Genomic DNA, 27,761 nt, shown 5'->3' with positions numbered 1-27,761 from the left:
GGAGTGCAGTGGCACAGTGGCAGGTGGGGGAACCCCAACACGGTACCCCAAGAAGCGAGCCCCTCCCAGGGCTGTCCCATGAGAACCATCATTGCGAGTTATGGGGGTTATTGCCTACAGGAGTATGGGACTCCTGGGATGTAGGGGAAGAGCATTTTGGGATGGCACAAGACTTATTACAGGATTTGTAGCAGAAGGACAAAAGGCAGGGAAAGGGAGGGATCAAAGATGGAGAAAAAGAGGGATAAAAAGGTAAAAGGAGTTGGTCAGCTGTAAACGGTCAGTATGCTTGTCTGGCCATGCCTGCAGGCACCTCACCACCACGGTCTGTCTTGTCTTCTCATTAAGCCCGAGTGGGTGAGGGGGTCTCAGTGCTGTGTGCGTGGAGGTGTAAGTGCCAGCCACTGGAGAGGGGACCACAAGTCACAGGGGCCTGTGTGTCTCGGGTGCCCGCGGCTGGAGAGATGGGAGCGTGTGTGTGTTGTGTGGGGCTGTGTGCCAGCGTGCGATGGCCAGAGCAGCCAGTCAGCAGGGTGGGAGGCTTGGGAGCCAGGTACCAAATAGCTGTAATTTTGGGATGGACACTGGGTAACACAGATATGTTATTAGAGGTACAAGCAGATGTTCTTATCTTTATTTTTTAAGTATTAGATGTGAAATCCATTAAATGTACTAAAAGCAAGCCAAGAACCCTAAGAAATGACAGGAAAGCAACGTCACATTATGGCCATTGTACTCACTCTCTCTGTACAGTGCCAGTGGTTTTGAAATTTAGGAGCAACAAGTGCCTGCGGGGAAAAACAAACAAAAAAACCTCAAACCAAAAACCAAAGCAACTACACAAAACCCTTCTCTACTTTTAGAGAAAGAGTAACAGAACGCCTTTAACACCTTCTCAGTCAGAACCCCAAGAGACGAGGGGTTTGTATAATTTCTTATATAAAATTCCCTTTTTTGCTTCCCTTTAAGTTCAGTGACTTACAATTCAGTTCCAAAGGACAGTGATAAAAATGGCTGAAGCTTTACCTGGAGGAGACTCCTAACCAGAAAAGTGTTTAAAACATGTTCTTAAGTATTCCAAAGCACTTATGTAGGTGATGGTTTGCTGGTATCCAGGTGCAGGTGAAATAAGAACCCTCCAAATAATTTACGATTTTTCTTGCAAAATGTGTAAAACTAAATAAAAAATTCCAAAATGGTTAATTTATCAGAAGGAACATTTTGACTATTAAAAAATTTCTATTTTATTCACTCATGTAAAGAAAAAACCTTGAAACTACAATTTTTGTTTTGGAAAAAAACTGCTGGAGTATTCATTCTCTGTATTATTCTGTCTGTCTAGGTCGGTAACTTTTATAATATGCTTCCTGGTAACATTTGCCCTGAGAAAATCTTGAGAAAGAAAACACATGAACCAGTAATGTCTTTTTATTAAAATACCTCTTACAACACTCATTGTAATAAAATACACTGGATGTTGCTGTATGACATTTGCATACAACACAACGCTTACAACAAATGCTAGACAGCATCAGGAATTACAAAAAATAAGACAAGCCCCAGAAAGTGTGCATCCTCACTACCTACTCTCAGGCCATTATAGACAACTGTGTTTACATTTTTATGTGGTTCCTGGACACCGGCTAGGCCAGTCCCATCCCGTCCCGTCCCTTGCTGTTCCCTTGACTTGACCTCACAGAGAAATTCCGATGATGTAAATGGAGACAGTGTCACAAATTCATGGGGCAGCAGGTGCCTGACCAGAAACATCAGCCCTGATTTTGCCCCAAGAAGATTCTGAACTACCATAATGTTTCCAGTAATTTAACATGGCAAGAATGCGAAGCATGCTCACGACCTGTGGCAATGCTTACTAGATGTCTCCTATCTTGGTCAAGAACAACGATGCATCACCTTCCAGCTAAAAACAGTCACAGCTACTCTAACATAGTCTTTCTCTCCATTCATTTTTAAGAAACAAAAGCAGAAGATAACGTGAATTGTCAAATACAGGAAGAACACCACCTTCATCATAAGCTAAGTTTTTCTGTTCACATCTATGATTTTTTTTATCACTTAATTGCAAGTTTAAAGCATGAAGGTATTCCATTATCTTCTAGTTCAAAACAATAAACATTCATCTTCCAAGTACTTCTTTATAGCTGAAAAAGAGACTGAAGAACGTAACATTATTTCACAAGAGTAGGTTTTTTAATTATTATTATTTCATCTTATTGAAAGAACTGTATCATGAGAAAAAAAAAAAAAAAAACAAAAAAAAAAACAAAAAACCATTCAGACAAACTTTTCAACAAAATAAATTTTAAATGACTGCTTTCATTTGTACACGGTACAGATAGACAGGTGTGACTAGAAAACAGTTTAATCCCTCTAGACTGAGGTTAGTGAGAGTCAAATTCTTCTTTGTGTGTGCATACGCATAAAAAAAATTTTCAAGGACTTAAAACCCACATAATTATAAATACCAAAAGCTGATCATTAACTACTCATACACTTTATGCTTGTACTTAGTACCATTATCAGTGGAGCCCTAACTGGGTCATTGTAACTGCTATGTAAATGTCAACATATTAAAACGCTTACTTAGAAAAATGGACAATGTTCTAAACTCAGAATATCCTCATTTCACCCTTGCGGACACATCTTCCATTCTTCAGTGGCAACATTTCATGGGAGGAAAAGAAAAAAAAATAACGAACTATGTTTTGGAATAAATATTCACAGCAAACTACTAAATGGGAACATGCCTGCTGCCAACTGCTCAACTGGTATCCCTGTACCACTTGCTAGTTCATGCAATTTCATTCTTCTTTATTCATTTAGTCATTAAATCCATAATAACCTTTCATGTTTCCTTTACTGGACTGAACGTTCAGGGAACAAGCAACCCTAGAGAACAGTGCAAAAGGAGATGAAACTACACTTAACAGCTCTATTTTGGTATCTAAGAGAAGACTGAAAAGATATATTTTTTTTAATATATAAATTATGCAACATAGGCCCCAATGTACTTACAAGAGCAGGGCAAATGAAATTTGGAAGAAAAGTGTCCCATACATACTGTTTTCTTGGGCAGCCCTTCTAAGAAGTTTGGATTTTATCCATGACAACCCATGTGTTGGACTTGAAGAGAAAGCATTCATTTTTCTTTTTCCGCAAATACCATTTTCACACTAGAAGGCTAAGCTCAAAAACTGGAAGATAATAAAGTTTAAAAACAAAACCAGAAAATAAGCCCAAAAAAACAGCCCCTAAAGAACAACCACCCTCCTCCAACCTAGCAGCCATTTAATTATTTGTTGAACTTAGATGATGAAAATCTCAATACCATATCTTTAAGGCTTCCCTACTCTAAACTACAAGATATAGTATTACATTCTGAAAACCAGTATAGTCAATACTTTCAAATCAAAGGAAAGCAATCAGAACAGCAAGAATGAGCATGGCTGTACCATTTGAGCAAAAATAAAAATAAACTTAAAACATAGTCTTGAAACTTCTACTAGTTAGTCTTGCTTACATGAATTAAAAAAAAAAAAATTCAGATTTTATACATCTTTTTTTCAACCAGGTACATTTAATTGCAACCAGTAGGCACTCCACCAAAACGCAGTATTTGCAATCCCCATCTCTTTAACTGAGAGAGATTACTTTGGCCTCAATATTACTATATTACAATTTTCCTGCTTCAAAACATGCAGTTCATACATTTTACAGTTTTACTGCCATAGTCGATGCATTCTGGCCCAATACACTCACAGCAGGCGTTGTGAAACCATCGGTATTTGGAAGCTCCCATGGACTCGCAAGAGATCTTGCACTGATGTATTGACATGCAGTCATCAAAATACACCACAGTACACATGTGTTCTAAACCAAGAGGGGGGAAAAATTTGGTTTAAAAGGTCTTAAAATATTTTTAAATGTTAGTTAAAAATTAATTAAATGTGCAGCTTTTGAAATAGGATTGCAAATCATCATGACGATGAGGCATAAGGAAGAAAAAGGTGATAGTGAAAGCAGAGAAAAGAGGCAGAGAGCCAAGGTACAATCTATCAAGTTTTCAGTGTCTACAACTCAACCTGTTGTCTGCTCTCTTCCTAGTTTAATTTATTTCTGTGTTCACAAGCAATAATGTTTTTGGGTTTTGTCCCCCAGTTGTGAGGGATACCTTCTAAAGTGTAAGGATAGGCTAAGCCAAAATAACAAGCAGGCATATGTCCTCTGAAGGTACTATCAAGGTATCACTTTCACAGTTGCCAGCAGTTACTATATGCTATCATGAAAAACTTCAGGCTTAGAGAAGTTATTTAAAAAACACCAAAACTCACTTACTTAAGTGTAAACATTTCCTACTCTCCCCCAACTCCACAATATTCTTCAGCCACATTAAATCACTGAGCTAGAGAATCCCATTTTCCTCAACTTGAAACTGCACACTATTTTCTTCTTTTTTTTAGCAATACCACTAGCTTTACTACTAAGATTAAGAAACCCCCTCTGCCTCAGTGTTAACTTTATTCTTCTAATATCCATGCCATTACTTGAAATGCCATGAATTTTGGTGCTGCAACACAAACTGGAGCTGAGGCATTCACAACTATAAAACAAAAACATCCCTCCCCAGGCTACTTCCAATTCTCCAAACTGAGAGATTCTACCAACTTTCTTCTGTGCTAACTGGGTGATTACACCGTAACTTTGTTCATCCTCTGAAGGACCTTGACTGCATCACGTTTACTCCCCAGAGTGGCGTCGCACACTTTGGAGAAAAGCATAACTGAAAGTTGTCTGCAAACACAAATGTTTCACTCGCACACATCAGACAGATTTGTGAGCAGGAGATGTCAAGGAGCTTTCTAGCCTTTACTACTTATGGTGCATGAATCCAGGAGAAACATACTGACCTACATGCCAACATGGATTAGAAAACTGTAATCCAAATGTAAATGATAAATCAAGACAGTAGGTTGTTTTTTTCTTTCCATTATTATAAAGATACGGAGAAGGGTGAGTAACCGAAGGACTCTCATAGCAGTGGAGTTTTTAACCATATTGTTTATTTCATCTCTTATCTGTGAGCAAGTCTTAGGAAGCTGAAGTACACCAGAACGACCCCTTCAAAATGGTGCCTCATTAGCAGCCTCAGTAGTATGCATATCTGATGGCAAGCCCTTAAGGTGAGGTCCAAAGGTGAGCTGAGGCCAGCAAGGGTCTCCATCACCTTACAAGCCATCAGATCTATGTAGTCAGTTTTCCCAGTACCAACAACAGATGATCTCTGTGGTACCCGTGCTTTTGGGCACCTGACATGGGACAACACAACATACAGGAGAGCACCATGTACCCAACAGCTCTTCTGTGGATGCATCCTCCTCCTTCACACTTGGAAATCCTGCCTACCCTTTTAAGAATTATCATTTGTATCATTAAAACGCCTATGAGGGAACCCTTACCACTGTCAAACTATTTTACTACTACCTAAACAGCTGCAAGAGGGTCACAGGACATGCTGCTAGCCCACTGAAAGCAAGAGAGAATTCACTGCCTTGTTCAGGCTTTGAACTGATCCACACATCTTGCAGACACCATATACACTGCAACAGGCAATAAGGATCTTGGAGAGAAAACGCAGACCCATAGCTGAAGCAGTTTTCTGCTCCCAGAAAAGATGTGCTGCAAGTAAAGCTGTAGTTGTCCAAGAAATCTTGGAGTACCTGAAGTACTGCTGGGAATGTCAACAAGGTACACTGTGGCTGTGGAAGTCCTGTCCAATTCTTGGCACTTCTATTTCTGTGACCGCTTATAATGAAACCTGAGGCACAGCAACCAGAGGAAGAGAATTCTCGAGAAAACAAAACCTCTGCCTAAAATCAGCCAACGTATCTATAGCTTCAGGAAGGACATTTTATTCACATAGGGGAACAAAAAGAGCAAAACAGAAGCATATGCTATGGTACCATGTCCAGAGAGTGACCAGTCAGGTATATATCTAAAGTGCTCAGCCAAAGCTGAAAAGTGGTATGCAGATGCAGCCACCACAGCCTCAAAAGCAAGAATCCACCCAGATGCCATACAGCAGCTCCGTCTTCTTATGGAGAATGCACAAGAACTTTGCAACATTTCATCACCAGTGACAAAAAGCTCAGATTGCCAGGGTCCCAGGAAGGAGCACATACCATCCACTCCCAGGAGGGCCAGACATTCTGAGGTATCTGTCCCCCTCAGTCTTCACAGGAGGTTTTCAGTGGAAGGGTGGGGTGTGAGAAAATAGAGGTGAGTCTCCAGGCAGCATTCCTCATGAAATCAATCTCTGCACCAGTGAGCGTCCCATCAGTCATCCAGTTCAGTGCTGATGTGCAAGCACAGGAACCTTACACAGGCCACTCTACGAAATATTCATACTCTTTGTACCCTCCTGCTTAATCCCAATTCACTCCTTTGATACCTTTTTAGTAGTCGTCTTCTCAAGTTTGACCTTAAATGCCATAGGTAAGGTCAATCTTAGAAGGTGTCTGCTAGAGGCACAGAGCCACTGCCTCAAAAGATGTGATCCTAGCTAAACCAGAAAGACTTCTTGCTGCAAAATCAGGTTTTGAGATGCCATCTCCACCTGACTGACCTAGTCTCTGGATCAGCTTGAGAAGTCAAAATGACTCATGGCTCTCTCAGATAGCAGAGGAATGACTCTTTAAAGAAACCAGAGTCCTCTCCAAAGGGTTGCCAGACGTGTGCCCTGCTACCATGTTGATCACTGCACTCCAACTTGCAACGCGCAAAGGAAAGCATACAGCAGGTCAGGAAAGCTTGTCAGGAAAGTTGTGCAGAGTCTGAGGTGGGCTAGCTGCTCCCAGCACTTACAGGCTGCCTTTACGCCAGTGGCCCATCCCCTCTGTGTTACGAAACATTTGTGTTCACTTTCATGTTAATTCCACCTGTGACAGCTGCATATGTGTTAGTACCAGTTCAGAAGTCCTGGAGAAGTCCAGTTCATCAGCTAATGCCTGCTGAAACTTGAGATAAACCTCTTGTGGAAGAAGAGCCTGTGATTTCTGGGATGTAAAGATCAATGACAATGAACTGAGAGACTGAAGACATCTCTTGGGGGGAAGGAGGCCAGAGGACGAGCAGCACCAGGCCCATAACCCTGGCAAAACCAGATGACAGAAGTCAGGTCCTTTGAGACTGGTCTCCTTGACCACTCTCCAAGGACCAAAATGGGAACCAAAGCTAGACCTCAACCTTATTAATGTGGCAGCAACAACCAAGGACATTAATCTCGACTGACTGGAAAGCAGAGAAGAAAGTTTATTTGCACCTGCACGCAAGCCAAGAGGATTAGGTCCTAGAGGACCAGCCCAAAAATGCTGTGGAGGGGAGAGGACAGATCATACACAGCAGGCCAGAGCCAGTAGATTTGGCTGGTTCCCAGTAGCTCTTGTAAGCAGCTGGAGGACATGCTCCGTGTACATGCTACCAATCCATTTCTGAAGTCTTGCTCACTCGGAGACTTGCCAGGTCTGAACAAGTCAGATTTGCCAGAGTGCACTTTATTCGTCACAGGGCGCTCCTGGTCCCCTCCTCAGCAGCGTCTGTGTGCCTGTGTAGAGGCTGAATTATGAAAAGCAGAAGAATTCCTCGCCTCAAGCATTAGATCTTTCTTTATAGGCTGCAGAAAAAGTTACACAGGATAGAAAAATACATACCTATAGGCTCAGTTGGGATCTGGGAGAGTATTTCAGTTATTTCACAAAGCTAATTACACAGTCATCACTTGGCTCCAAGCTTTTACTGCACTAAGTAACATCCCCTTTCATTTGCATTTTGCCAATTTTCACACAGTAAGGACAACAGAATACAGGTGTGGGGAGGGAGGAGGATGCAGCAGCATTTTTGTTTTTTTTCCAGAACATGAGTTCCTCACCTTTTTTTCTCCCCAATTCATACTCAACGAAGATTGTGTAGGAGAAACAACAACCAAGTCTAAATTCAAAATGACAAGAAGTAATTGACTCACATTTCTATGCGGCTTTGCTATGATACTGCCTGTGATGCAAGTGAGATCTCTATTGGTGCACTATGGAGGAATTTAGCAACTCAGAAAAGATAAAACAATTCAGTTCTTGTAAGTAAAGGAAAAATGCTTATCTGTAAGATGAAAAAACTCTCCCAGTTAATGACCCTGTATGCCACCCCTGAAGTTGAAGGTTCTACGTAAATTCAGTTGTCTGCTGTTCTGTTTATCAGTAGCCCTAAAAATACTTTAAAAAGGTAACTGTCTGTCCAGCAGCCATACCATTTTATGCCAATCAGAACTTATAAAAAAAAACATTTAAAAAATATTCCTAGAGTACCTACAAAGCTAGATGCCACTTTACTGGATTTCTAGCTCTACCTGGCGGGCGCTGGAGGGGAGCGGAAGCACAGAGCAGACGCCATCCCCTGTGTCACTAAGAAGTATAAGTCAGAAACCCTTAACCACAAGATTTTACTTCATCAGCTGCCAAAAGATTATCTAGTTCCCCTCTCTCTCTCGCCAACATCCTGTCATCATCTGAAACAATTAAGCTTATTTAAATACATGAACTCGCAGATCAGAGATCTGAGGGTATCAGCAAAAAGTAAAGCAAAAAGAATAAAATATAAATGTAGCTCTAGATGAATAATCATTGCGATCCTCTCCAAAGTAGTGGCTCAAATGCCAGAAACTACTGATAGGAAGAACTACAGCAGCTTCAGCAGCGCACGCATATTTTGGCAGCTAAAATGTTAGAAGTCAATCCACAGGAGGAAAGGGAAGACACTCATTAAGATAATAACGGGGAAGTTCAAGGTCTGGTGGCTGGGCTTGCAGTAGGCTGGGGGGAGAAAGGAATGCTTTATATCCCACCGCACCCCACCTCCTGCCAGATCTACAGCCGCCCTCCCGGGGCCGGTGGCTTCACGCCACTCAGGCACAAAGCTCGTGGGTTCCTGTAGCTGGTGCTGCTTTTCCTGGCACTCACCCAATCGAGCAAGTCTGGCACCCTCGACCAGCTTAACGGCGATCCCTGCACGAACACATGTTGAAATTAAAATCAGGACTGCGTTACATGACATGACAAGGGGTTATTTGTAGACAGAGCCTTTCCAAATTTTGGGATGTATTCCAGAGGACAGCACAGAGACTACTGTCCCCTTACCAAAATCTACCTCTCATTAGCCTCTCTCACTTTACACGCAACGCAGTAAGGTGCTGCCAGCACACCATGATGGACTAAAGCATGCAAGGAGCCACAGAAGAACCACAAAATGGAGGTGCAGCTCCATAAAGAAAACAAAGCATCTGTGTTCCTGCTGACTGGAATATTCTTTCAAATCCCTGAATGTCATGGCCTTGAAGAAAACTGCTTAGCAAGTCACCTTGAGTACATCTCCATTGGCAAGATCTGCCCTTAAGCCCAGCAGCACGCTTGGGGAGGGGGGTAAAGAGATGGCCTTCAGTTTCTTCCACTGCAAGCTCTGCTGCAATTTACTGCAGCTGAGCACGCACACATACACACATCCCCTCTCTCTCAGTCGTTCTTCTAACACATGCTAGTTTGTCAAACCGCAGTGACTTGATTGTGTGACTGAACTTTGCATGGGCAGAAGCCATCAGATTCCAGCAATTTCCTGGGCTCCCTCTCTGTGCCCATGCTCACAAGGTTCTTTAGCCTTTGGCCTACTACTCCTCCGCCTTTTGGTCACTGCTTCTCCAATGAACTCATCAAAGTATTAAAAACAATGCCACCCCATGGCTCACACAATATCCAACACAAAAGGTACAATTCCCCAGTTGTCCTTGCTTCCACCATAACATCAACTGACCAAGGCCAGCAGCCAACTTTTCTTCCCACCTTCTTCTGTTCTCAATGCTTGAATCATCCATGTTTTTATAAGCAAACTTTAACATGACTTCTGGAAAAGCAAAGCACTACAAAGTTATCTATGTTGTGACCAAGGAAACAGAATCCTCAACAGGCTTACATATTTAGATACTGAAAGAATAGGATGTTGAAAACCATCCTCTACCTTTTTAAGTTGTTCACTGATCACTAAGATGGAGGAGGCATAGCCAATGATTACAAGAACAGCTCTGACATTTATTTCTGTTCATAGTGTCTGCCGAAGCCTGAAAACCAGTGGCATTTGGTAACTATTTCCATATATAACTGTTGTTTTTGGACTGTCACCATGCCAGTGAAAGCTCTCTCAACCTAATCTCTAATATGTTCTTAGTAAATGAAATGAAGGAGACTTTTGACTAACAAAAAATTGCAGTGTTATGTATTTGTCCGTGTTGTTAAACTCAAAACTCCTCCACACCCTTGAGATGCAATTCAAATTCCAAGTTTAATCCAAAACTATCATTAGCCCATCCTGTTGGTATAGTGGTAAAGGACTGTCAGGGAACAGCCATCTGGGCTGCAGTACCTAAGTACAGTGGGATATATTCAAGATTGTCCTAAGCATAATTTTTTTTTCCCAAGTATAATTTACATCTTTAAATACTGTAGTGTTTGCACACAGGGCTTTTTGTGGCTTGCCATTTAACATGGCTTTCTGCACCATTCTCACAAGGGCGAGCAAGCGTTTTAATAATGTCAAAGACATATGAATGAGATGCTTTCTGACCATCTGGTTTCCCAGTTCTGGAATTAATTTATTTTTCTAACATGCCTTAACCAAAGGAAATTAGAAAAGTTGCCATTACGGTCCCATTTAATCAACAGCAGTCCTGCTCAGAAATGTAACTAGGTCAGAGGTTCACAATGGTATGGAAAAGCAGCGTGTCCATCAATTAGTCTATCTTTCATTGATAAGATAAAAGAGCCATGACAACAGCAACATATGGAGTTACAAATATTTAAAGTGTTAGTTGGGAAGGAAGCAAAGCATTAATTACACTAATAAAACAAATCAGATGCTCTTTTTTTTCCTTGTTAATTAGCAATTTCACTATGAACTGTTTATGAGATTCTTTTAAGTCTGATGTAATGATTTGCAGGGAAAAGTATTTCAGGTTTAATATGGAAACCAAGAAGCAGATAGTATTTTTCTTATGCCACTGTTGTCACTACCTCAAACTTCTCCTTTCTTGCCCCCTCTAGCAAACAATATTCTGAAGTCTGTCCTCTAAACTGAAGGTAAGAATATAAAAAAACTGATCTAAAATAAGAGAAATGAGTCCACAAGTTGAACCCTCACCTCCAAATTGCTTATTTTTAAGATTGTCTGTCACATTTCCCTTCTCAACATAAGAACGAACTTGATAATCTTACTCAGGTTTACTATTAATGCTGGTCTTCCTACAAACCATCCTTCTAAAGAGTTCAAGTTATGCCAGCTCAGATGAAAGAAATAAACATCTACTCCAGATACAATGGTTATGGCATGTGGCTTTCTCAGACTTTTGAAGCCATGCGTTTCAGTTGCCTACCTCTGCACTGATACATGATTTGGATTCAGTTTTTGGTCTGTCCTGTCCCCTAAGATACAGGTAACTGCTTCAAAGTTGAAGAACATACCACGCTAGTGTACATGAAGTAACATCAACAAAGTGCCTTGTGCCACAGGAGGAAATATAAAGATAACGCACTCATGTGGTTCAGTGTTTCCTACCATCATCAGACACTTTAACACCGTCTTACATGTTCCTAAATACGTTTGCTTCACTCCTTTTGTTACATCATACGCAAAATTAGACTGAACTTTTCACACTTTTTTATGGGAAAAGAAGAAGCGAGCACAGACAAGCACAGAATATGCACCAAGAAGGCTCCTGGAAGAGACGAGAGGAAACGCTAGGAATTTAGACACTACGCTCATTACCTTTGTCACTAGAGTAAGGTGTGTGGACATTGTTGCTTGGAACAGAGACGTTCTGATGCTGTGGCTGGTTCACTGTTTCTAAAAAGGAAACGAGGTTCTCGTGGTGTGACAGTTCTTCTGCCACAGGGAAGGAAACGATATTCCAGTTCAGCTGAGTATCCCCTTCCGTCAGTGCCCGGAAAAGGGAAGGAATTGGTTCATGCAACTCCTCAACAGTGCTCTTGGATGTTGGAGGTGTGTCACTGTAATTGCGAGGATTGCACATACCTGCAGAGGAATGAAACAGTAAGTTACAGGAAACTCTCTAGACTCTTCTCCTTGAAACAGACAGGAAAATTTAGAAAATTAAAATTGCTTTTTTTTTTTTTGCTAAGCAGAACAGAGCTCTTTCATATATATCCCACTCTTAGCCATCAAATACAGCAGGATGAGCTTTCCCTAACAGCAGGTTTCAGATTTCTGCAGACTTCCACAAAACACACCTGTGACTTGTGAGATCCAAGTGAAAAGAAATGCCTCACCTGCACAGCACTTCATTTTTTATGCTAGCATTACTGTTTAGAATATGAAGAGTTCAATGAAAGGTTTGTTTCCCCTGGGAAAAGAGACAAAGCACGGTATAATCAATGCTAGCATAAATCTGGAATGAAAGTTTACAACTGAAGGAAGATAGTATCTTGACAAGTTCTGAGGAACATGAAAGTTTTGATCACAATTCAAGTATTCAATCTCATCTGCTGCAGCAGTGCACTAGGTCCTTTTAGTCATCTGCCAGAGATGCAAAGATCACTATCAGGAGGGACCAAGGGTCTGAATAACTTTACGGGCTTAGAGACAGATGAGATGAACCTCATTTTGCTAATTAGATGGAGGGGTCACTACAGGCAAAATGCTTATTTCTAGGTTACCTCTTCCTTATTTTTTCAACAACTTTTGTGGTATCTTTTTTGAAAACTTGTAATATTTTTTCTCTTTGCCACTTCCTACAAAATGTTTTTGTGATGTGCAATGCAGGTGCCAGTATTTCATTAACCATTTAAACACTAACATTTATTAGTAGCAATGAAACTGAAGTGTATCTTGATTTAATCTGAACATTGAAAGAACAAAGATTAAAAAGAAAAGTTGTATCTGTGTAGGTATTTAAACTCAGAAGTCATAAAACACTATTAGAAGTCACCTGGTAAGAGACAGACAAATCCATTTTCCTCATGTACATCTGGATATCGTTTTGGGTAGTTTCACAGACACAGTTTTAGACAGCTACAGCTGCAAAGCACACCAATCCTTGAAGTATCAAAGCAACATAGGACATAAATGTTCAAAGTCTACCTGCCCCACACAACCAGAGAAGCATCTCCTGTCCTGCAGATACATTTCGACTCCAGCTTCAGACACTGTGTTTAACTAGAGCCTTATACAAAACCACAATCTTTTCAACCTAAGTTGATGGATTTCCATAATGAACAAAACAGAGTGAAGTTCGTCCATGATAATTAGCATGAGACCTGGCAAATCTTAAACAAGTGGTTAGCGTTACTAGCATTTAATAACAGGAGCAACACAAGATAGTCTGCTCCTATAAAAAAGCAAGCCAAGTATTGGGTAGGAAAAAAAGAATCCTCTCCTCCAAACAACATCAGATCACACTAAAAAATAATTCCACAAACTTCCTACCGTAAACAATTATTTTCCTACTCCTCTCAACTACGTCTATTCTTCACAGATGTTCCTGGACTCACTGCTTTAATAAAAAATTTCTGCATTATCACCTTTTAGTAAGCACTTGGAATATTCACCATACAATTGTAATAAAGGATATGCATCTGAAAATTAATTAGGAAGATATCAAACCAGTAAGTTTTGTACAGATATATCAAGAGATGTATACTTTAGTTGATGTCATTGCATTAATGTTGTGAATTGGAAACCAATGAGCCTTTCTAGAGGCCCCCTCTGTCAGGTTGGATTCAGAAAATAAATTTCACTGATAAGAAGGACACACAGGAAAAAAATAACATCAAGATTGTTTATTAAATTATTGCAGAATGTGTACAAGTTTGAGTGCATATCAATGCAGTATGAAAATACTATCCTAAAATGGTACCAAGAAACCATCATTCATAGTTTAATGGGTAACAGCTCATTCCACAAAGATCTTTCCCTCTTCTTATTTTAAAAAGTATTTTAATTATAATAATTATATTTATATATAGAAATTATTATAAAATAGTAGCTTTGGTTAAAACAAAAATAAGAAAACAACTTATAAGCAACTGGTAAGGAACAAATGTGTCTACGTTACTGCTTTGAAATAGGTGAAAAGACGCAGAAATGGGCTATTGAAATGATGGAAGCAGACAAGCCTTTACACGAGGGACAAGAAGAGCATAACTCACAAAGCTTAGAAAAATAGAGGAAAGAGGAACTTGTTCTTGTTCTCCCTCCTCCAGTGCCTTTTTCCCTGTCAGAGAAGGGAGAGAACATCCACACAGAACACAGGGCATCAACTGAGCATCGGAAAAGTTAGTGCTGGAGGGTAGGAGGCAATTCCTGACCTCAGAGCAGACATGTCCTGGAAACACGACAACCTACCTCCTTTTACATTAGACATGATCAGCTTATAAAGAGACTTAAATATCAGCTCAAGTATCAACAAAGAACTGCCTCCAGGAAGCTGGGTATGGCACGTACTCCTGTTTCCTCATTTGAATAAGGCTACCTCAAGGATGACCCTACACTGAAGAGAAGGAGAATAGGACCATACCCTAGAAACAAAGTCTGAGGCACCCGCAGAACCATCAGGAGATGTTTTAGTTTACTCAGTACTGGGAAACTGAACCTGAAACCTCGTTAAGTTCTATCCTGGACAACACCACTGGAAAGAGCAGCAGAACAGCAAGTAATCTGCAGGTTTAGAAAAAAAAACACCTGTGTGTGGACTTCACTCTTTTTCTTCACAATCTCGAGAGGTAGGCCATTCCTCTCCCTAGAGGAGATCAGCAGACTATGCCTTGCTTTCTACAGTGATAATGGTCTACTGTCCTATTCCACACCCCTATGACTGAGTATGACAACAGCATACTTGAGTATTACATGACAAAAAACAAGACGACATTGGAAAAGCAAAGGGGATGGGGAAAAAACATTTTATACACATATATGTGCATGTATATATATTTTTTTTTCTACTTTTTAAGGATCCCAAGATCAAATAGAAAAACCAATCTCTAGAGCCTCTTTCTAAATGTGTATCTTCCAAAGGTGCAGGGGCTAAAAATAGTTTATGCCATTGGGAAGAATCACACATGGACAGGACCATGCCACTCCACTGCTTACTGAAAGACAGTAAAGCAAAGGTAAGCTAGCCAGAACCAAACAAGAAGCAGGATGTCAGAGAGCATTTTCACATTATGATGGAACTGGAGAAGCAATGGACTGCACTGAAAAGAAGTATTTTGACACTAATCACCTTTATGAATTCAGAGAAGACCCAGCCAGCCAGAGAAGCTGAGAGCAGGCACAACATGGTCAAGATGCATCCCTTTCATAGAAGCCAGAAGGATTTTGAATGACAGCAGAGTGAGACTTCCAGCAACCACAGGAGAATAAAGCTTTCAATACATTTAAAACAAGAGAGAGAACCAGAATACATCCTCCCTTAAGCATTCACTTGCAAAGATCTGGGCACTCTGAATGCTACATGTTAGTAGTAATGCAGTTCTTGTTAGGACTATCATCTAATCCTGCAGTAAGAATTTGTATGGCTCCCTCTTGCCCTCCACAAAGAGCTCTTTTTACAAACAGATGAGCAATGAAAACATTGGGCCAAGCATATTTACTACAGTCCCAAGGATTCACAAGACAGTTCAAACCTAAAATTGTCCCCATGCGGTATCTGTCAATACCATTTAGAGATAGAAAACTCCATACAGCATCCAACCCCATGAAGCAGGTGATGCGTAGTTACCTCAAGATGACAACTTAAAAAGGAGTTTATGTTTTAGAGACAAAATTAATAGTCAGTTATAATGACATTAACCAAGCAAAATCTGGACTACTGCCACCCCTGCCTCCATAGAGCAGATACAGCCTTCAGATGCTTGGTTCCCCTCAGTAATTTGTTCAGTACCTACAGAATGAGCTGTAAGACGTTTAAAGCACAGATTCTGTCCCAGTGTTTTACTTCTATTGTAAGGCTGTGAGCTCAGCATGTGGCAGGAGGAAGCAATTTAAAAAAAGAAGAAAATCCCAAAGAAATGCAAACTTACCAACACAGTCACAGCACTCATCCCAAAGTGTGCCCAGGCAGAGCATGCACTCCTTACAGCAGGAACAGTTCCCCTCCCCAGGGCGGCACTGACACAGCTCCTGCAAACAACAGAAACTCATTACATCGCAGCAACCCCAGATGTAAAATGCTAACAACAGCAGAGCAATTCTTCCTCAAGACACAGCTCAAATTACAGCATTAAAAAAGCTTAGTACACTAATAACAGTGAGTAAATGGTAAAACACTTCCAGCCAAAGAACCAATCTTAGTTTACAAAAGGATCTTTTGCAAGTTTTTTTTTTTTTTTTAAAGGTGACATTCTAAAGACAAATCTGAAGTCAGCATTCAAAAGAACATTCAAAAATCCTATTTATGGTAAAGGTGTGTGCACTTCTATGTATGCCTGAATCTACAAGTTCTTTGAATGTTTTTCCCATCACAACAAGAAATTCAAAGAAGAATGTTTCTTTATATATAAATAGTGCATGTACATTATAATTTAGCTAAAAAAGGAAGTTACTATAAGCTGCATGTACATGCTCAAGATACACAATGTCTACCATCACACCTATTTGTGGATTCCAAAAGGAACTGATTTGATTAAGTCATCTGACCGTGGGATCTTGTGCATCTCTGCCTGTTACACATTGCTCTCCATTTGCAATATTAGCAACCACATTATTTTTCTCCCCCAGGTCCAGCTGATTCATTTTTGCTATTATGAAAACAACTCCCTCCCTCTCCCCCCCCTGCAACTGATGCCTTGAGATACTTCCAACACTTCTGGAGCCTCTAGAAAGTGAAATGGTATGCATATGCATTTTTTTTTTTTAACCATTATTAAGCTAGAAAAAATGGAAAAAGCACAGAAACAAGAAGACAAACCTTCCTCTTCAAATTACCTAAACCTGAAGACACTAGTTCAACAGTCCTGCTGAAGACATACACTTGTGGACCTCACAGCATGGAAACAGTCTACGTGGATGAAAGCCAGGCGGTCTCCTTCCCTCTAACTCAAATCTGTACTAGTAATTCCAGTTTGGCTGGAAGACTGTGGCTACGTGACGATAATATACGGGCTTGAATCATGCTGTAGTGCAAAACGTGGACAGTCAAGAAGGCACATTTGGTTGTCCTGTCTAAGAATTTGGTTTTGATGATGTCTGTCTAACTATCACGTTACACACAACTGGTGAGAAAACAAAATCCCGTTACTGGAAACACTGACCACGGGATCCTTCCCACCCCTGGCTTTACTGGAAGAGCTGTCGGCAAATCTCTGCTACGCGTTAGGCTGGGGAGAAGGTGACGCCCGTCCCCGCTCTCTGATCCCGTTCTCCAGAGGCAGGGGAGGGACACACCGTGGCGTGCTCAGGAGACGCACACGGACGGGACGGAAGGGCAGGAAGGTGGTTTGGTGTGAAATTCTCCAAACCTGGAGTCACCACCCGAGGCTCTGCCTCAGCTAACCACAGCTGGGGCAGGGACACCACTCCTTACTGGCAGACACAAACGTCCCCCGCAAAGTCTGCAGCACCTTGGGAAGAAGCCGAGGGGGCAAAATTCTACTTTTCAAGTAACTCTTTGCTTGCTATTGTTAAGAAGCATCAGGTAGAGGAGACAGGCGATTATGTACCGAATGTCAGGAGCGCATCTGCCAGGCAAGGCGCAGAGATGCACCTGACTGTGTACGAGCCCTGTTCTCTCTGTATTCTGCAAACACTGGCAACTGCAAACGCCCGCGGGCTGCCGAGGTGCAGCGGGATGGCCCCTCGCTGGCGCGGGCCCACAGAGGGCTGGAGAGCGCGTGTCGGCGGGCAAGGGCTCCCAGTTCTGCACTAAAACCCAACAAACCCCCAAACCTGCTTGCGGACGTGCTACAGTGTATTAATGCAGTGTAACTTCACTGATCTGTTATTTTTCCATTCACTTCATTCCAGACCATAAATCCTCTTGAAGCCAGCAAAGACACCAAATACACAAATGACTGTGTGTTCTACTTAATTCTGAGAAATGCTGTTGCCTGCACAGTTTAATGTGAACTGCTTGCCCTGCTGAGTGATTGAGCACAAACTCCTGCCCCACGTGCATTTCTGCAATATGCAGTCCTACTAAGCCTTCAATTTTCATTTACAGAGTAGAAAACTACCAAGATTTTTTACTTTTTCATCCTCAAAGTTTATTAATGACAGCTATTACTATGCTGTTTCCAAGTGAAAGATGAAAATTAGGCTCATTAATAAAATACAAATTTTTTTCCACAAGAGGACACACCACAAACTTAGAAAGATGACTTATGTGAATGAATGACGCATTCTATAATATTTATCTTACTGTTTGATAAACAGATTGTGTCAGCCTTGAGAATAAAAAGCCTGAATAAAGCAACTTTAAAAACAACCATGAGTTAAGTACTGTTACCTTGGCCAAAGAATAGTATTAACACATACTATAATTAAAAATATCCTATATATTTGTTCTTCCACAGTAAAACTGGGCAAACAACTTCACTTATTAAAGACATTGCAACATCAACAAGCGAATACATGGGAGGAGGCATTTCTCTGTAAAATATTAAATATAATGTATGAATCAAAGCCAGAAAATACACTAAATTTAAGTTGTTTCAGTTTTATAGAAGAGTATTCTCACAGAATTAAATGTAACCTTAAATTCCGCACTTGCAAAATGATAAAAAAATTTTCTGCTTAGCATCTATACGTGTAAGCACTATCTTGGAATAGCATCAATATACCTACAAGTATTTTAACAAATTTATTTTTAAAGGAAGGACTTACAAGTAGTATAATTTTTTTAGGTTTTGGGTTTGTTTTTTTGTTGGTTTTTTTTGTTTGTTTGTTTGTTCATTTGTTTTGTTTAATTTTTTTTTTTTTTAAACTTGGAGGGGGAGGAAGGAAGAAAGAGCAACCTAATTAATTAGCATTCTACACCGTTCTTCAGCTCTCCTCAGAGTCTGACCATTTCTTCAGGGCAATAACTGTATGTTTTTCCATATATGTGTTTGCACGTACATGGTTTCCTTAACCGCTCTTGAGTCCTTCTGTCTGACTCATCCACATTGGATACTTGCACAGGATACATCTTTTTAAAAGAATGCTTACATGAGACATGGGTGAAGCAAGGCAGAATGAGAAATGTTCCTTGTTGATAGCTGGGGGTGGTGAGGCGTCAGTGGAAGAAAATATTACTCATAAGTCAACTTGGCAACTACCCAAGCTGAACTACTGAAGGTGCATCGGGGAATGTATTTTGCTAGGCAAGAAATAAGCCCCTCAGTCTAAAAATACAGCGTTAAATAGGAAGCAGGCATGTTTGTACAATAAAGATACTTCTGATCCAGAGAACAAATAAAGATTTTTACAAGGTATTTAACATCTGCATTTTTTCAAAGCTTTCTTGAGATGACAGAGACTATTTTCTCGGTGCAGTGAGAAACAGGACCTGAAGGCATTGGCAATATCTCTGCAAACTGGAAGAGGAACTGCAATAAAAAGAACTAATTTTTTTTCCTAGAACACTTTAATAACAGAAAATCTCCTGGAAGCAAACCAGCCAGAACTGTTTTGTTAACCCAACTGCCTTACATACTACAGCTACAACATACACACCGAAAGTAATTTTTAGATGCTAAAGCCCTGAAGTTAAGGAGTGGTATTTATTTCATACCACAGGGCCCAGAAATCTTGGAAATCCTTTCAAGCTGACAAGTTTGTACACAAAATTAACAGGAGGCAAAGGAAAAGATGAAGAAGGATTTTAATTGAAATGATACTGCACCAGCCAAGGTGACTTCAGACATGTCACATTCGGGAGAGGAAGCTCTGTATTCTCTGCAAAACAACCCCTCTTTAGAAGGCTCTGAGATCCACGCCTGAACTGTAGCACTGTTTGTTCCCTACACAGAGCAGTCATTTAAAGAGCTGTTGCAGTTGAGACAGCAAAGCTCGGCTTCCAGCACAACACGGATGCAGCACCCAAGCCTGACAACTGCAGGTAGCTGTGCACGGCGAGAGCCAGCCTGGGACTCGCCTCAAACCCGTTTGCTGTGAACAATTGTGGGAACGTCCCATCCTAGAGGTTTCTGCCTTCTAGGATTTCCTCCGTGTTGCAAGGACACAATATACGCCTCTGCTCCGCCCAGCGAGCATAACTGGCCTTCTCATCTCCTCCACACATGGAAACATCAAAACAACCCACGCGTCCAAGTCAACAACAGATGGGCTAGAACAAATTCTGCAGTACGCATGCCATGTGCAGCCAGGGCTTGGTGTCCTACCTGAAAAGCAAGGCAACAGTCAGTTGTTGACTTCAGTGCCCCAGTCCCAGAGATATGGGAAGAAGCTACATCCAAAGCCTTCAAGGGAACCAATTTTGTGGTCCCACTCTGCCTATACTCCTAAGTCTTATCTGCAACTCCTTCAACAACTACAGGAAGCCACAAAGTTCTTTTGCGAAGGCTAAGCTTGCGCAGAGAGATGCTTTGAGCTATTTTCTTACAGGTCTTTGCTTACAGAAAAACAGCAAGTAGACTATGAGAGCACCAATGAAGCTAGAGCCTCAAGATGTAAAAGGAAAGCTGAATGCATGAGGGTTGTTGATCTCATGCTCTGTTCTGGATCTAACAAAATAAATATTTATGCAGGGACCACCCTTAAGCAGAGCAGCTCCGAAGGAGTGGCAGTAATGACTGTACTGACTTCTAGCCATGCCGGCAAAAATATTTATCTTAACCGTATGCTTTTTGAGAGAGCAGGTCTTTCGTCTCATCGTGTGTCTAAGACAGGCAGCCTCACTTTCTGCACGCAGATGCAGATGACAAACATTCACATTCTGTTTGCTCCCCCAGTTGTCTCCAAGTGACTTTATATTGGTTTCAAGCCACGGATTTTGCCGAACTAGAATAGTTATAAAAATAGGTTAGGAAAAAATGTCATGCAATAGTCAAGCAAACTCACTCAACATAGTATTTTATTTTTAAGTTCAGATTTCTCCAGAAGAGCTGAGGGGAAAAAAAATACATGGATATACTCTACTTGCATACCTACCCAAGAAATAACATGCATTTCACATACTAATGTGGTGCTTCTGCCACAACAGCACTGAAAATTGAAAAAAAAAAAAAAAAAGCAAAGAAGAAATATGACAATTGCTTTAAGTCAAAGCTTTGGGAGTTTTCATATCCACAATCAGACTAGTCTGACCTGATCTGTTCTTCTGTAAAGAATGAATACTGACTGGTATGTCAGGCCTGTTTGCGGGAAGAGAGCAGCCAGACAGTGAAAATGAACAGCGGCATTCCCCCGTAATTGTACACAATTCACATGGCCTGGGTTACTTTAGGGTCTGAGAGCTGCATATGATTTTGATCTCAGGGAAATGCTTTAAAAAGGGATTCCAACCACCTGTACAAAGTAAGAGAAAATACACCTACAACACGTAAAGCAATATAGGGGTCCTCTGCACGCAGAGGGCTGTGTCGCCACAAAGATGCCAACATAACCCCAGTAACTCACAGTCGTGTGAGCCACCTCTGTGTAGCACTGAACCTCAGCTGCCTGCTTCCCAGCCGAGGAAGGACTCCAGCAGCATTAGCTCCACTTCTCCTGGGCTGTACTCTATTCAGACTAGCTCATAAAAATAAAGTTTAAATGCTGGGTGTCTCAAGCCTGACTCAAGAAAAGGTAAGCGATTACTTGAGAAGGAGATGCCTGTGCTTTCAGCGATGGTGGACTCCATCAGTGGCACAGGAAAAGATGACAATGCATCTTCCCTGTTTTCCCCTTCATCTGGGCCAACAGTTTTCCCCTGAATCAACAAATCTGTACCACTGTACTCACTATTTAGGTGCCTTGTACATCCAATGCCAGAACTAGCATCTTATTTTTTAAAGGTTCCAAGGCTAGATAGAGGTGATGTTAAAAAACACAACAGAAGAAACTTGTAAGTGCATCAATTTGTCACAGTGCACAATCTCCAACTTACCAGCAAAAACACTGGCATTGTCTTTGAAAAGGTAAAAGTCAAAAGCCTCTTGCTCTCGTATTTAACAACTCCACACACCATGGTGGGGCTAAGAGAAGCAGCAATTTCTTTTTTTTCCTTTTTTTTTTTTTTCGGTTTGCCTTTTTTTTTTGTTAAATTAATGGTAGTGCAGAAGACAGAAAGAAGATAGTTCAGCCTGCCGTCAGCCTTCATTCCACAGGATGGATCTGCAAGTCTGGCAAGTGTTTTTATTTGTAAACCAGACAAATTTTATATGGAAGCCAGGGAAATTAAGTAAACATGGGAGTGCTTCATGCCACTTCTGCAACACTTTTCAGACTGTGATCATACGTCTACAGTAAGCATATGAGCACACTACTGGCATGATACCTGTGCTGTCTGCTATTTATTTCCAGTCTACAAAGAGGCAGGAAGAAACAGTTTCTTTTAAGGAAGCTGCAACGGACCACATGAAGGCTCTTTTTTTCAATAAAGCGTCAAGAAGCGTGCTCAATACACCATTAGTAGATAAATACCTGGTAGTTACCAGAACTGCTTACAATTTTGCTAGAAAAGGCACTTTTCTGCTGCGCACTGAACCTCTTAACTCCTGCTATAAGAGCAGCAACCTAGTCTGTTTCTTTCACTGCTGACAGACACACAGTGAGGCAAGAGCAGCATCTGAATTTGAGTTTAACATCCATTTCCTACCAGTTCAATTCGTAACTATTTGTTTGGTTGGTTTTTAGGTGGACCTGCATGCTTTCAGAGTTTGATCATTACCATTAGAAGCCGTAGGTCCCTCCGAATCAAAAAGCTTTGCCAACTGCACCTCAGGTCAGGTCCCTACTTATGTTAGTTCTCTCAAGTGAGATTTTAAGCATCTTTTAATTGACTGTACAAACCTGATATTATGGAGAGCATCAGGCGTCAACTAACGACCCTCTGCCTGGGCTGGGACAGACTGCAAGTTAAGGGGAACAGGTAAGGGGAACATCTCAGACAGACAGGGGAATGCTGTAAGCACATCTGAACTTCTCGTATTGCAGATACCTTTTAAAAAGAATAAATTGTTGCCCACAGAAACTTTCTAATAAAATGTCCGTTTTAAATTGCTGCTTGTTCACTAATAAAGAGACTGAAAACTAACAGCGTGACTGGTAGTGGTTTCTAACAATAACCCAGCAATCATAATCCTTGACTTGAAAATGTTTTTGTTAAAAAGAGAAGCATGCCCATATACACATGCACTTAATATTAGCTATAAAATGGTTGTTAATCTGCATTTATATGTGCAAGAGACAACATTAACTTGTTTAAAAAGACACTATTTAACATAAAATACCAGTTATTTGTATCACTGGATCTTTTCCAGTCACAGTTTCAGAACTTTTTCTTAAACACTTAAAAGCAAATAAAGGAAACGGGACTCATACCTGTATCAGGCATTTACTGACATCACTAGCACAGAGAGCCTTGTTGCAGCCCATTGACGACTGGATCCACAGCAGGACCAGAAGGACAGTGACCATGGGCGCCGTGACGTACTGCGACCTCATGTTTCCTGCAGGTGAGCAATTTTCACAAGTACTTCAACCAGCACTGAAATTAAAAACAGCAACTGAAAAGGCTATTCGAACACAAGTTAAACCCTACTTCCCTTCCCCCTTGCAACTCCTTCAATAAAGAATAATATATTTTTTTTCGGGGGGGGGGGGGGGGGGGGGAGGCAGGGGAAGGGAGGTCAAGTTGGGGTGCTTAACAACAAACTCAACTCTTCTCCTCCCCCGGCTAACCTGTTTGTTTGAAACTCTCTGCTATTGCACCTTTGGATTAAACCTTCAATAAACTTAAGGTGAACAATCTTGAGTTTGCAATATCAAATATGATACCCTATAAGCAGTGATGATAAAAAAATGCCCCAGAAGAGAAAACCCACCAATGAAGACGTAATTCCATAAACGGATAAAGCAGACAGAGAGGTTTTGTGTAGTATCTCCTCGGGCTAAAGGTACACACAGGTGTCTAGAACCAATGCTATACAGCAACCTTTTAGGATATGTAAGGTAAGTTGCCGTATCCTCTTTAATGAGACAGACAGTTGTTTTCATACCGACAGTCAGATGTCACACAGGCTTTCAATTCAATCACAAAGTTGTTAGCTTCTTTTTTAAAAAGTACAGACACCAACATTTAAGGAAACAAAAAAAAAAAAAAAAAAGTATGGGAAACTTTGAACGATGATAGCTTTCAAGAGCCACGCCAGTGACTGAAGTCAACCAGAGACGAGCATCTGCTACTTCAAACAGACAGAAGTGGGTTTTTGTTCAAAGCATTCCACCTTCTCCCATTTGTGAAAACCCTGCTTCTCGGCAGGCGGTGTTTGTTACAAATACAGCACAGTGAGCAGCGTGCCAGTCAGCTCTTACTTGTGCTTCGCATGTGAACCCACTCAAAAAAGGACCCTACTGCACTAGGCACCGTACCAATATATAATAAAAGGCAGCCCATGTTTGGGCAAGCTTACAGTGAGACTGTATTGTTTTCATAAGAGGGGAAAAAAATGCTAATGGGGCACTGGGTTTCTGTCTTTCTGTATTTAGAATTGTTCTTCTGCTTTATGAACTCCAGAACACCCACCCCTCAATTATCAATATATCCGAAGATTAAAAAAAAAAAAAAAAAAAAAGCAGAAAAACAAGCCAACATGTAAATAGGGCACGATCTGGACATTTAAAGCCTGTCTTGGATTAGCCTTTCTCACAACGGTCATTAAATGCTTCTGAATCTCTCTGTGCTGGGCGCACTGCCATCCGTACCCACGCAGGATGGGGAGGGACCCCCCGCAAGGCCCAGGGGCACGCATGGAGAAGACCGGAGATTTTCCCTCAAAAGAGGTGGGGGGGGGGGGGGTCACCGCTAACCCTCTCCGCTACCCGGAGCGAAGAAAGTTTCCCTTCAACTACAGTCGCTCCAGCCGCTGCAGGCCGCCGGAGGAGCCACGGCCAGTCCCACGCCGGGCTCCGTGGGCGATCCCCGGCGCGTTTTCGCGCCGCGCCGCTCCCACGGCGGGCTGCCTCCGGCTCCCGCGGAACAGGCTGCCGAGAAGCGGAGCCGGAGCGACGCCGTTTCCACCAGCACCCCGGGCTGACCGCGCACCTACGCCGCTTCCCCGGGCTCCCCCCGTCGCTCTATTTTCCCTTCACCGACCGCTTCTTCCCCAGACTTTTATCCGCCGTGTCCCGTCCCCCCCGCTCCTGCAGCCCGCCCCGGAGGCACCGGCTCCCCCCTGCCCCGGCTCAGCATCGCTCTCCCGCACCGCCGGGCTCGCACCCGGGACGGGAAAGACCCCCAAAACCCCCTCCGGCCCATCAACCCGCTCTCGGCTCGGCTCCCCCCTCCCCGCCGCGCCTCCCGGGAGGCCCGGGCCCCAAAGATGGCACTGCCAGGGGCCCGGGAGGCCGGTGACAGGCAGCGAGCGCACCCCCCCCCCCCGCCGAAGCGGCCCGGGGCAGGCGGGGCCCCGCACGGGGATCGCTGCCCAAAGCCGCCCCTCCCGGCAGCGGGGGGCCCGGCCTCCTCCTCCTCCTCCGGCGGGCAGCGGGGCGGCTGCGCCGAGCCGCACCGAAACTTTCTTTCCACAAAGAAGCAGCCGCGGCCCCGCCACCTTCTCCTCCTCCTCCTCCTCCTCCTCCTCCTCCTCCTCCTCCTTCCCAGCCACCGACTCCATCCCGCCGGCGCCCCCGCCCGCCCCTCTCCCTCCGCGCCCCCAACGCTCCGCTGGCGGCTGGCTCACCGGACGGCGCCGCGGGCCGGGCACCCTCCGCTCCCGCCGGCGGCTCTCGCTGCTCCGGAGGAGGAGGCGGCGGCGGCAACCGCACGCCTCGGCCCGCTGCTCCCCCCTCGGCCGCAGGCAGCGCGGAGGCGGCGGCGCGGCCTCGCATCGCCCCGCCTCGGGGCACCGTCAGGCGCCAGGACCCTCCCCCCGCCGCCGGCAGCGCGCCCCGGGACCCTCCGCCCCGGCGGGCGGCGGCTGCGCGGAGCGGAGCGGCGTGGCGGGGAGGGGGGGGGCCGCCGTGCTCCGCGCTCCGCCGTGCCTAGCGGGACGGGCGCGGAGGGGCAAGGCGGGGAAGCCTGCCTTTTGCGGGGGGAACGGGACGACGACGCTGCTTCTGGGGTCCGCTGCTGAACGTCCCCTTTCCCGCCCGCGGGCGAGCAGGGGAAAACTCGGCGGTCTTGTGGGGAAGAGAAGTCAGCCCAGGGGCGGAAGGGTTTTCTCCTTGCGAGGAGTTGGCGAGAGCTGTCCCCAGGCAGAGCCGGCGGCGGGGGGGGCTGCGGGCCGCCGAGCAGGTGGCGCGGGAAGAGCGGCGGCCAGCCCGGGGCGGGGGGGGGGGGGGGTGCCGGGTATTCGGGCAGCCTCCCTCAGGCTCTCAAAAACGCTGCTGGGTGGGTTTGGCTCCCAAAGCTCCGAAGGACCAAGGTACCGAGTTTGGTCCTTGGAAGAAACGCGGGGGAGGAAGGCGGCTGGGTGCCCGGAGCAGCCCCTCGGGCTTCCCCGGGGACACTCGGCCTTCGCTCCCACACGGTGTTGCTGTTCCTCGGCTCATCTCTCCCAACTCGCATCACTTTGTTGAGGGAAACCCGCTGCAGGGTGTGCTTAAAGAACACACTAGGTATCATCCCACAGAGTAAGGTGGGAAAAAAAGGGCACAACTAGACCAAAGCCTGGATTCAGATCGGAGAAGACAGGAGAGCATTGTCTAAGGGACTGAAACAGTTGGACAGTCCCCTTTCCTTGAGCAACTAAATTTTTACTAGGCTGTAGCACTTGGAAAAAAAAAAAACACCAAACCACAAAAATGTGTTTCACAGACCCTGATAATAGGAAATCATCTCTGCTTGTAAAGAAGACACAGGCTAACCCTGAGAAACATCAGTCTTCTGATCTCCTTATAAGATAGGATACTGCCAAAATATTTTGAAAGTATCACAAAAATGTTCCTGCTGATACTTCCAGAGGACACACTTTGTTTGTTTTACAGTAAAAACACCCCAACCTCCACCGCCCCCCCCAAGCCTTGTGAGAGGCTCGGGGCCGTTCCTGCGGCCAAGTGGGGCACAGAACTGCCGCGGCACCCCACGCGGCCCTGCTCCCGCCGCCCGACACCCGGGCCCGCCCCGGGCAGGCGCCCAGGCACCGCTGCACAACCGCGCCGAGCTCCAGCTATAAACCCGCCCAGTTCTTCTCCCCCACCCCAAGTACTTTCGCCACCCGCTTCTAACACAGCCAACGCTCCCGCAACCCAGTTGATCTTTTCAGCTGGTTACAAAATGCTCCCAAATCCCATACTTCAAAAGGTCTCTATTAAGTTCTCCCACTTCTAGATAAGCATGCTACTTTCTATTATTCAAACTATCTGCTGAAACTCCCACTTACTAGTTTTTAACACTATGCAGCTTTATCCATTTTCCCCCTTGTCTTTTTAAGCAGGTAATACAGATTTCTATATGATTTTAAAATCCTACAGCTACTTTCAGAAGAATATTTTACTTTCATAAGAATATCACATTTGCATTTTCCCCAGTACATCTTGAATTCTGAGTGATGTCA

The 27,761-nt window shown here is 43.4% G+C and overlaps 1 protein-coding gene across 2 annotated transcripts; it reads right to left on the bottom strand.

Annotated features, from left to right (window-relative positions):
* Positions 1-1,412: 1,412 nt before the first annotated feature.
* Positions 1,413-26,130, bottom strand: TWSG1 (twisted gastrulation BMP signaling modulator 1). Of its 2 annotated transcripts, none has more exons than XM_042797845.1 (5): positions 25,947-26,130; positions 23,587-23,714; positions 16,146-16,245; positions 11,875-12,141; positions 1,413-3,891 (listed from the first exon to the last, which is right to left on the bottom strand). In XM_042797845.1, the coding sequence occupies exons 1-5, from the start codon at positions 26,092-26,094 to the stop codon at positions 3,710-3,712; spliced, it is 825 nt and encodes a 274-aa protein (XP_042653779.1). In that variant the 5' UTR covers positions 26,095-26,130; the 3' UTR covers positions 1,413-3,709. The 2 variants fall into 2 exon arrangements, with proteins under 2 accessions (XP_042653779.1, XP_042653780.1); XM_042797846.1 differs by having other exon boundaries at positions 23,587-23,752; positions 25,947-26,057.
* Between the last annotated feature and the right edge of the window lie 1,631 nt (positions 26,131-27,761).

This window comes from Tyto alba, unplaced genomic scaffold, assembly GCF_018691265.1.
Source record: "Tyto alba isolate M040663 unplaced genomic scaffold, T.alba_DEE_v4.0 Super-Scaffold_27, whole genome shotgun sequence".
In the NCBI taxonomy this organism is placed as follows: Eukaryota; Metazoa; Chordata; class Aves; order Strigiformes; family Tytonidae; genus Tyto; species Tyto alba.
The sequence above is the reverse complement of the archived record's forward strand: the minus strand, read 5'-3'. Positions and strand labels throughout refer to the sequence as shown.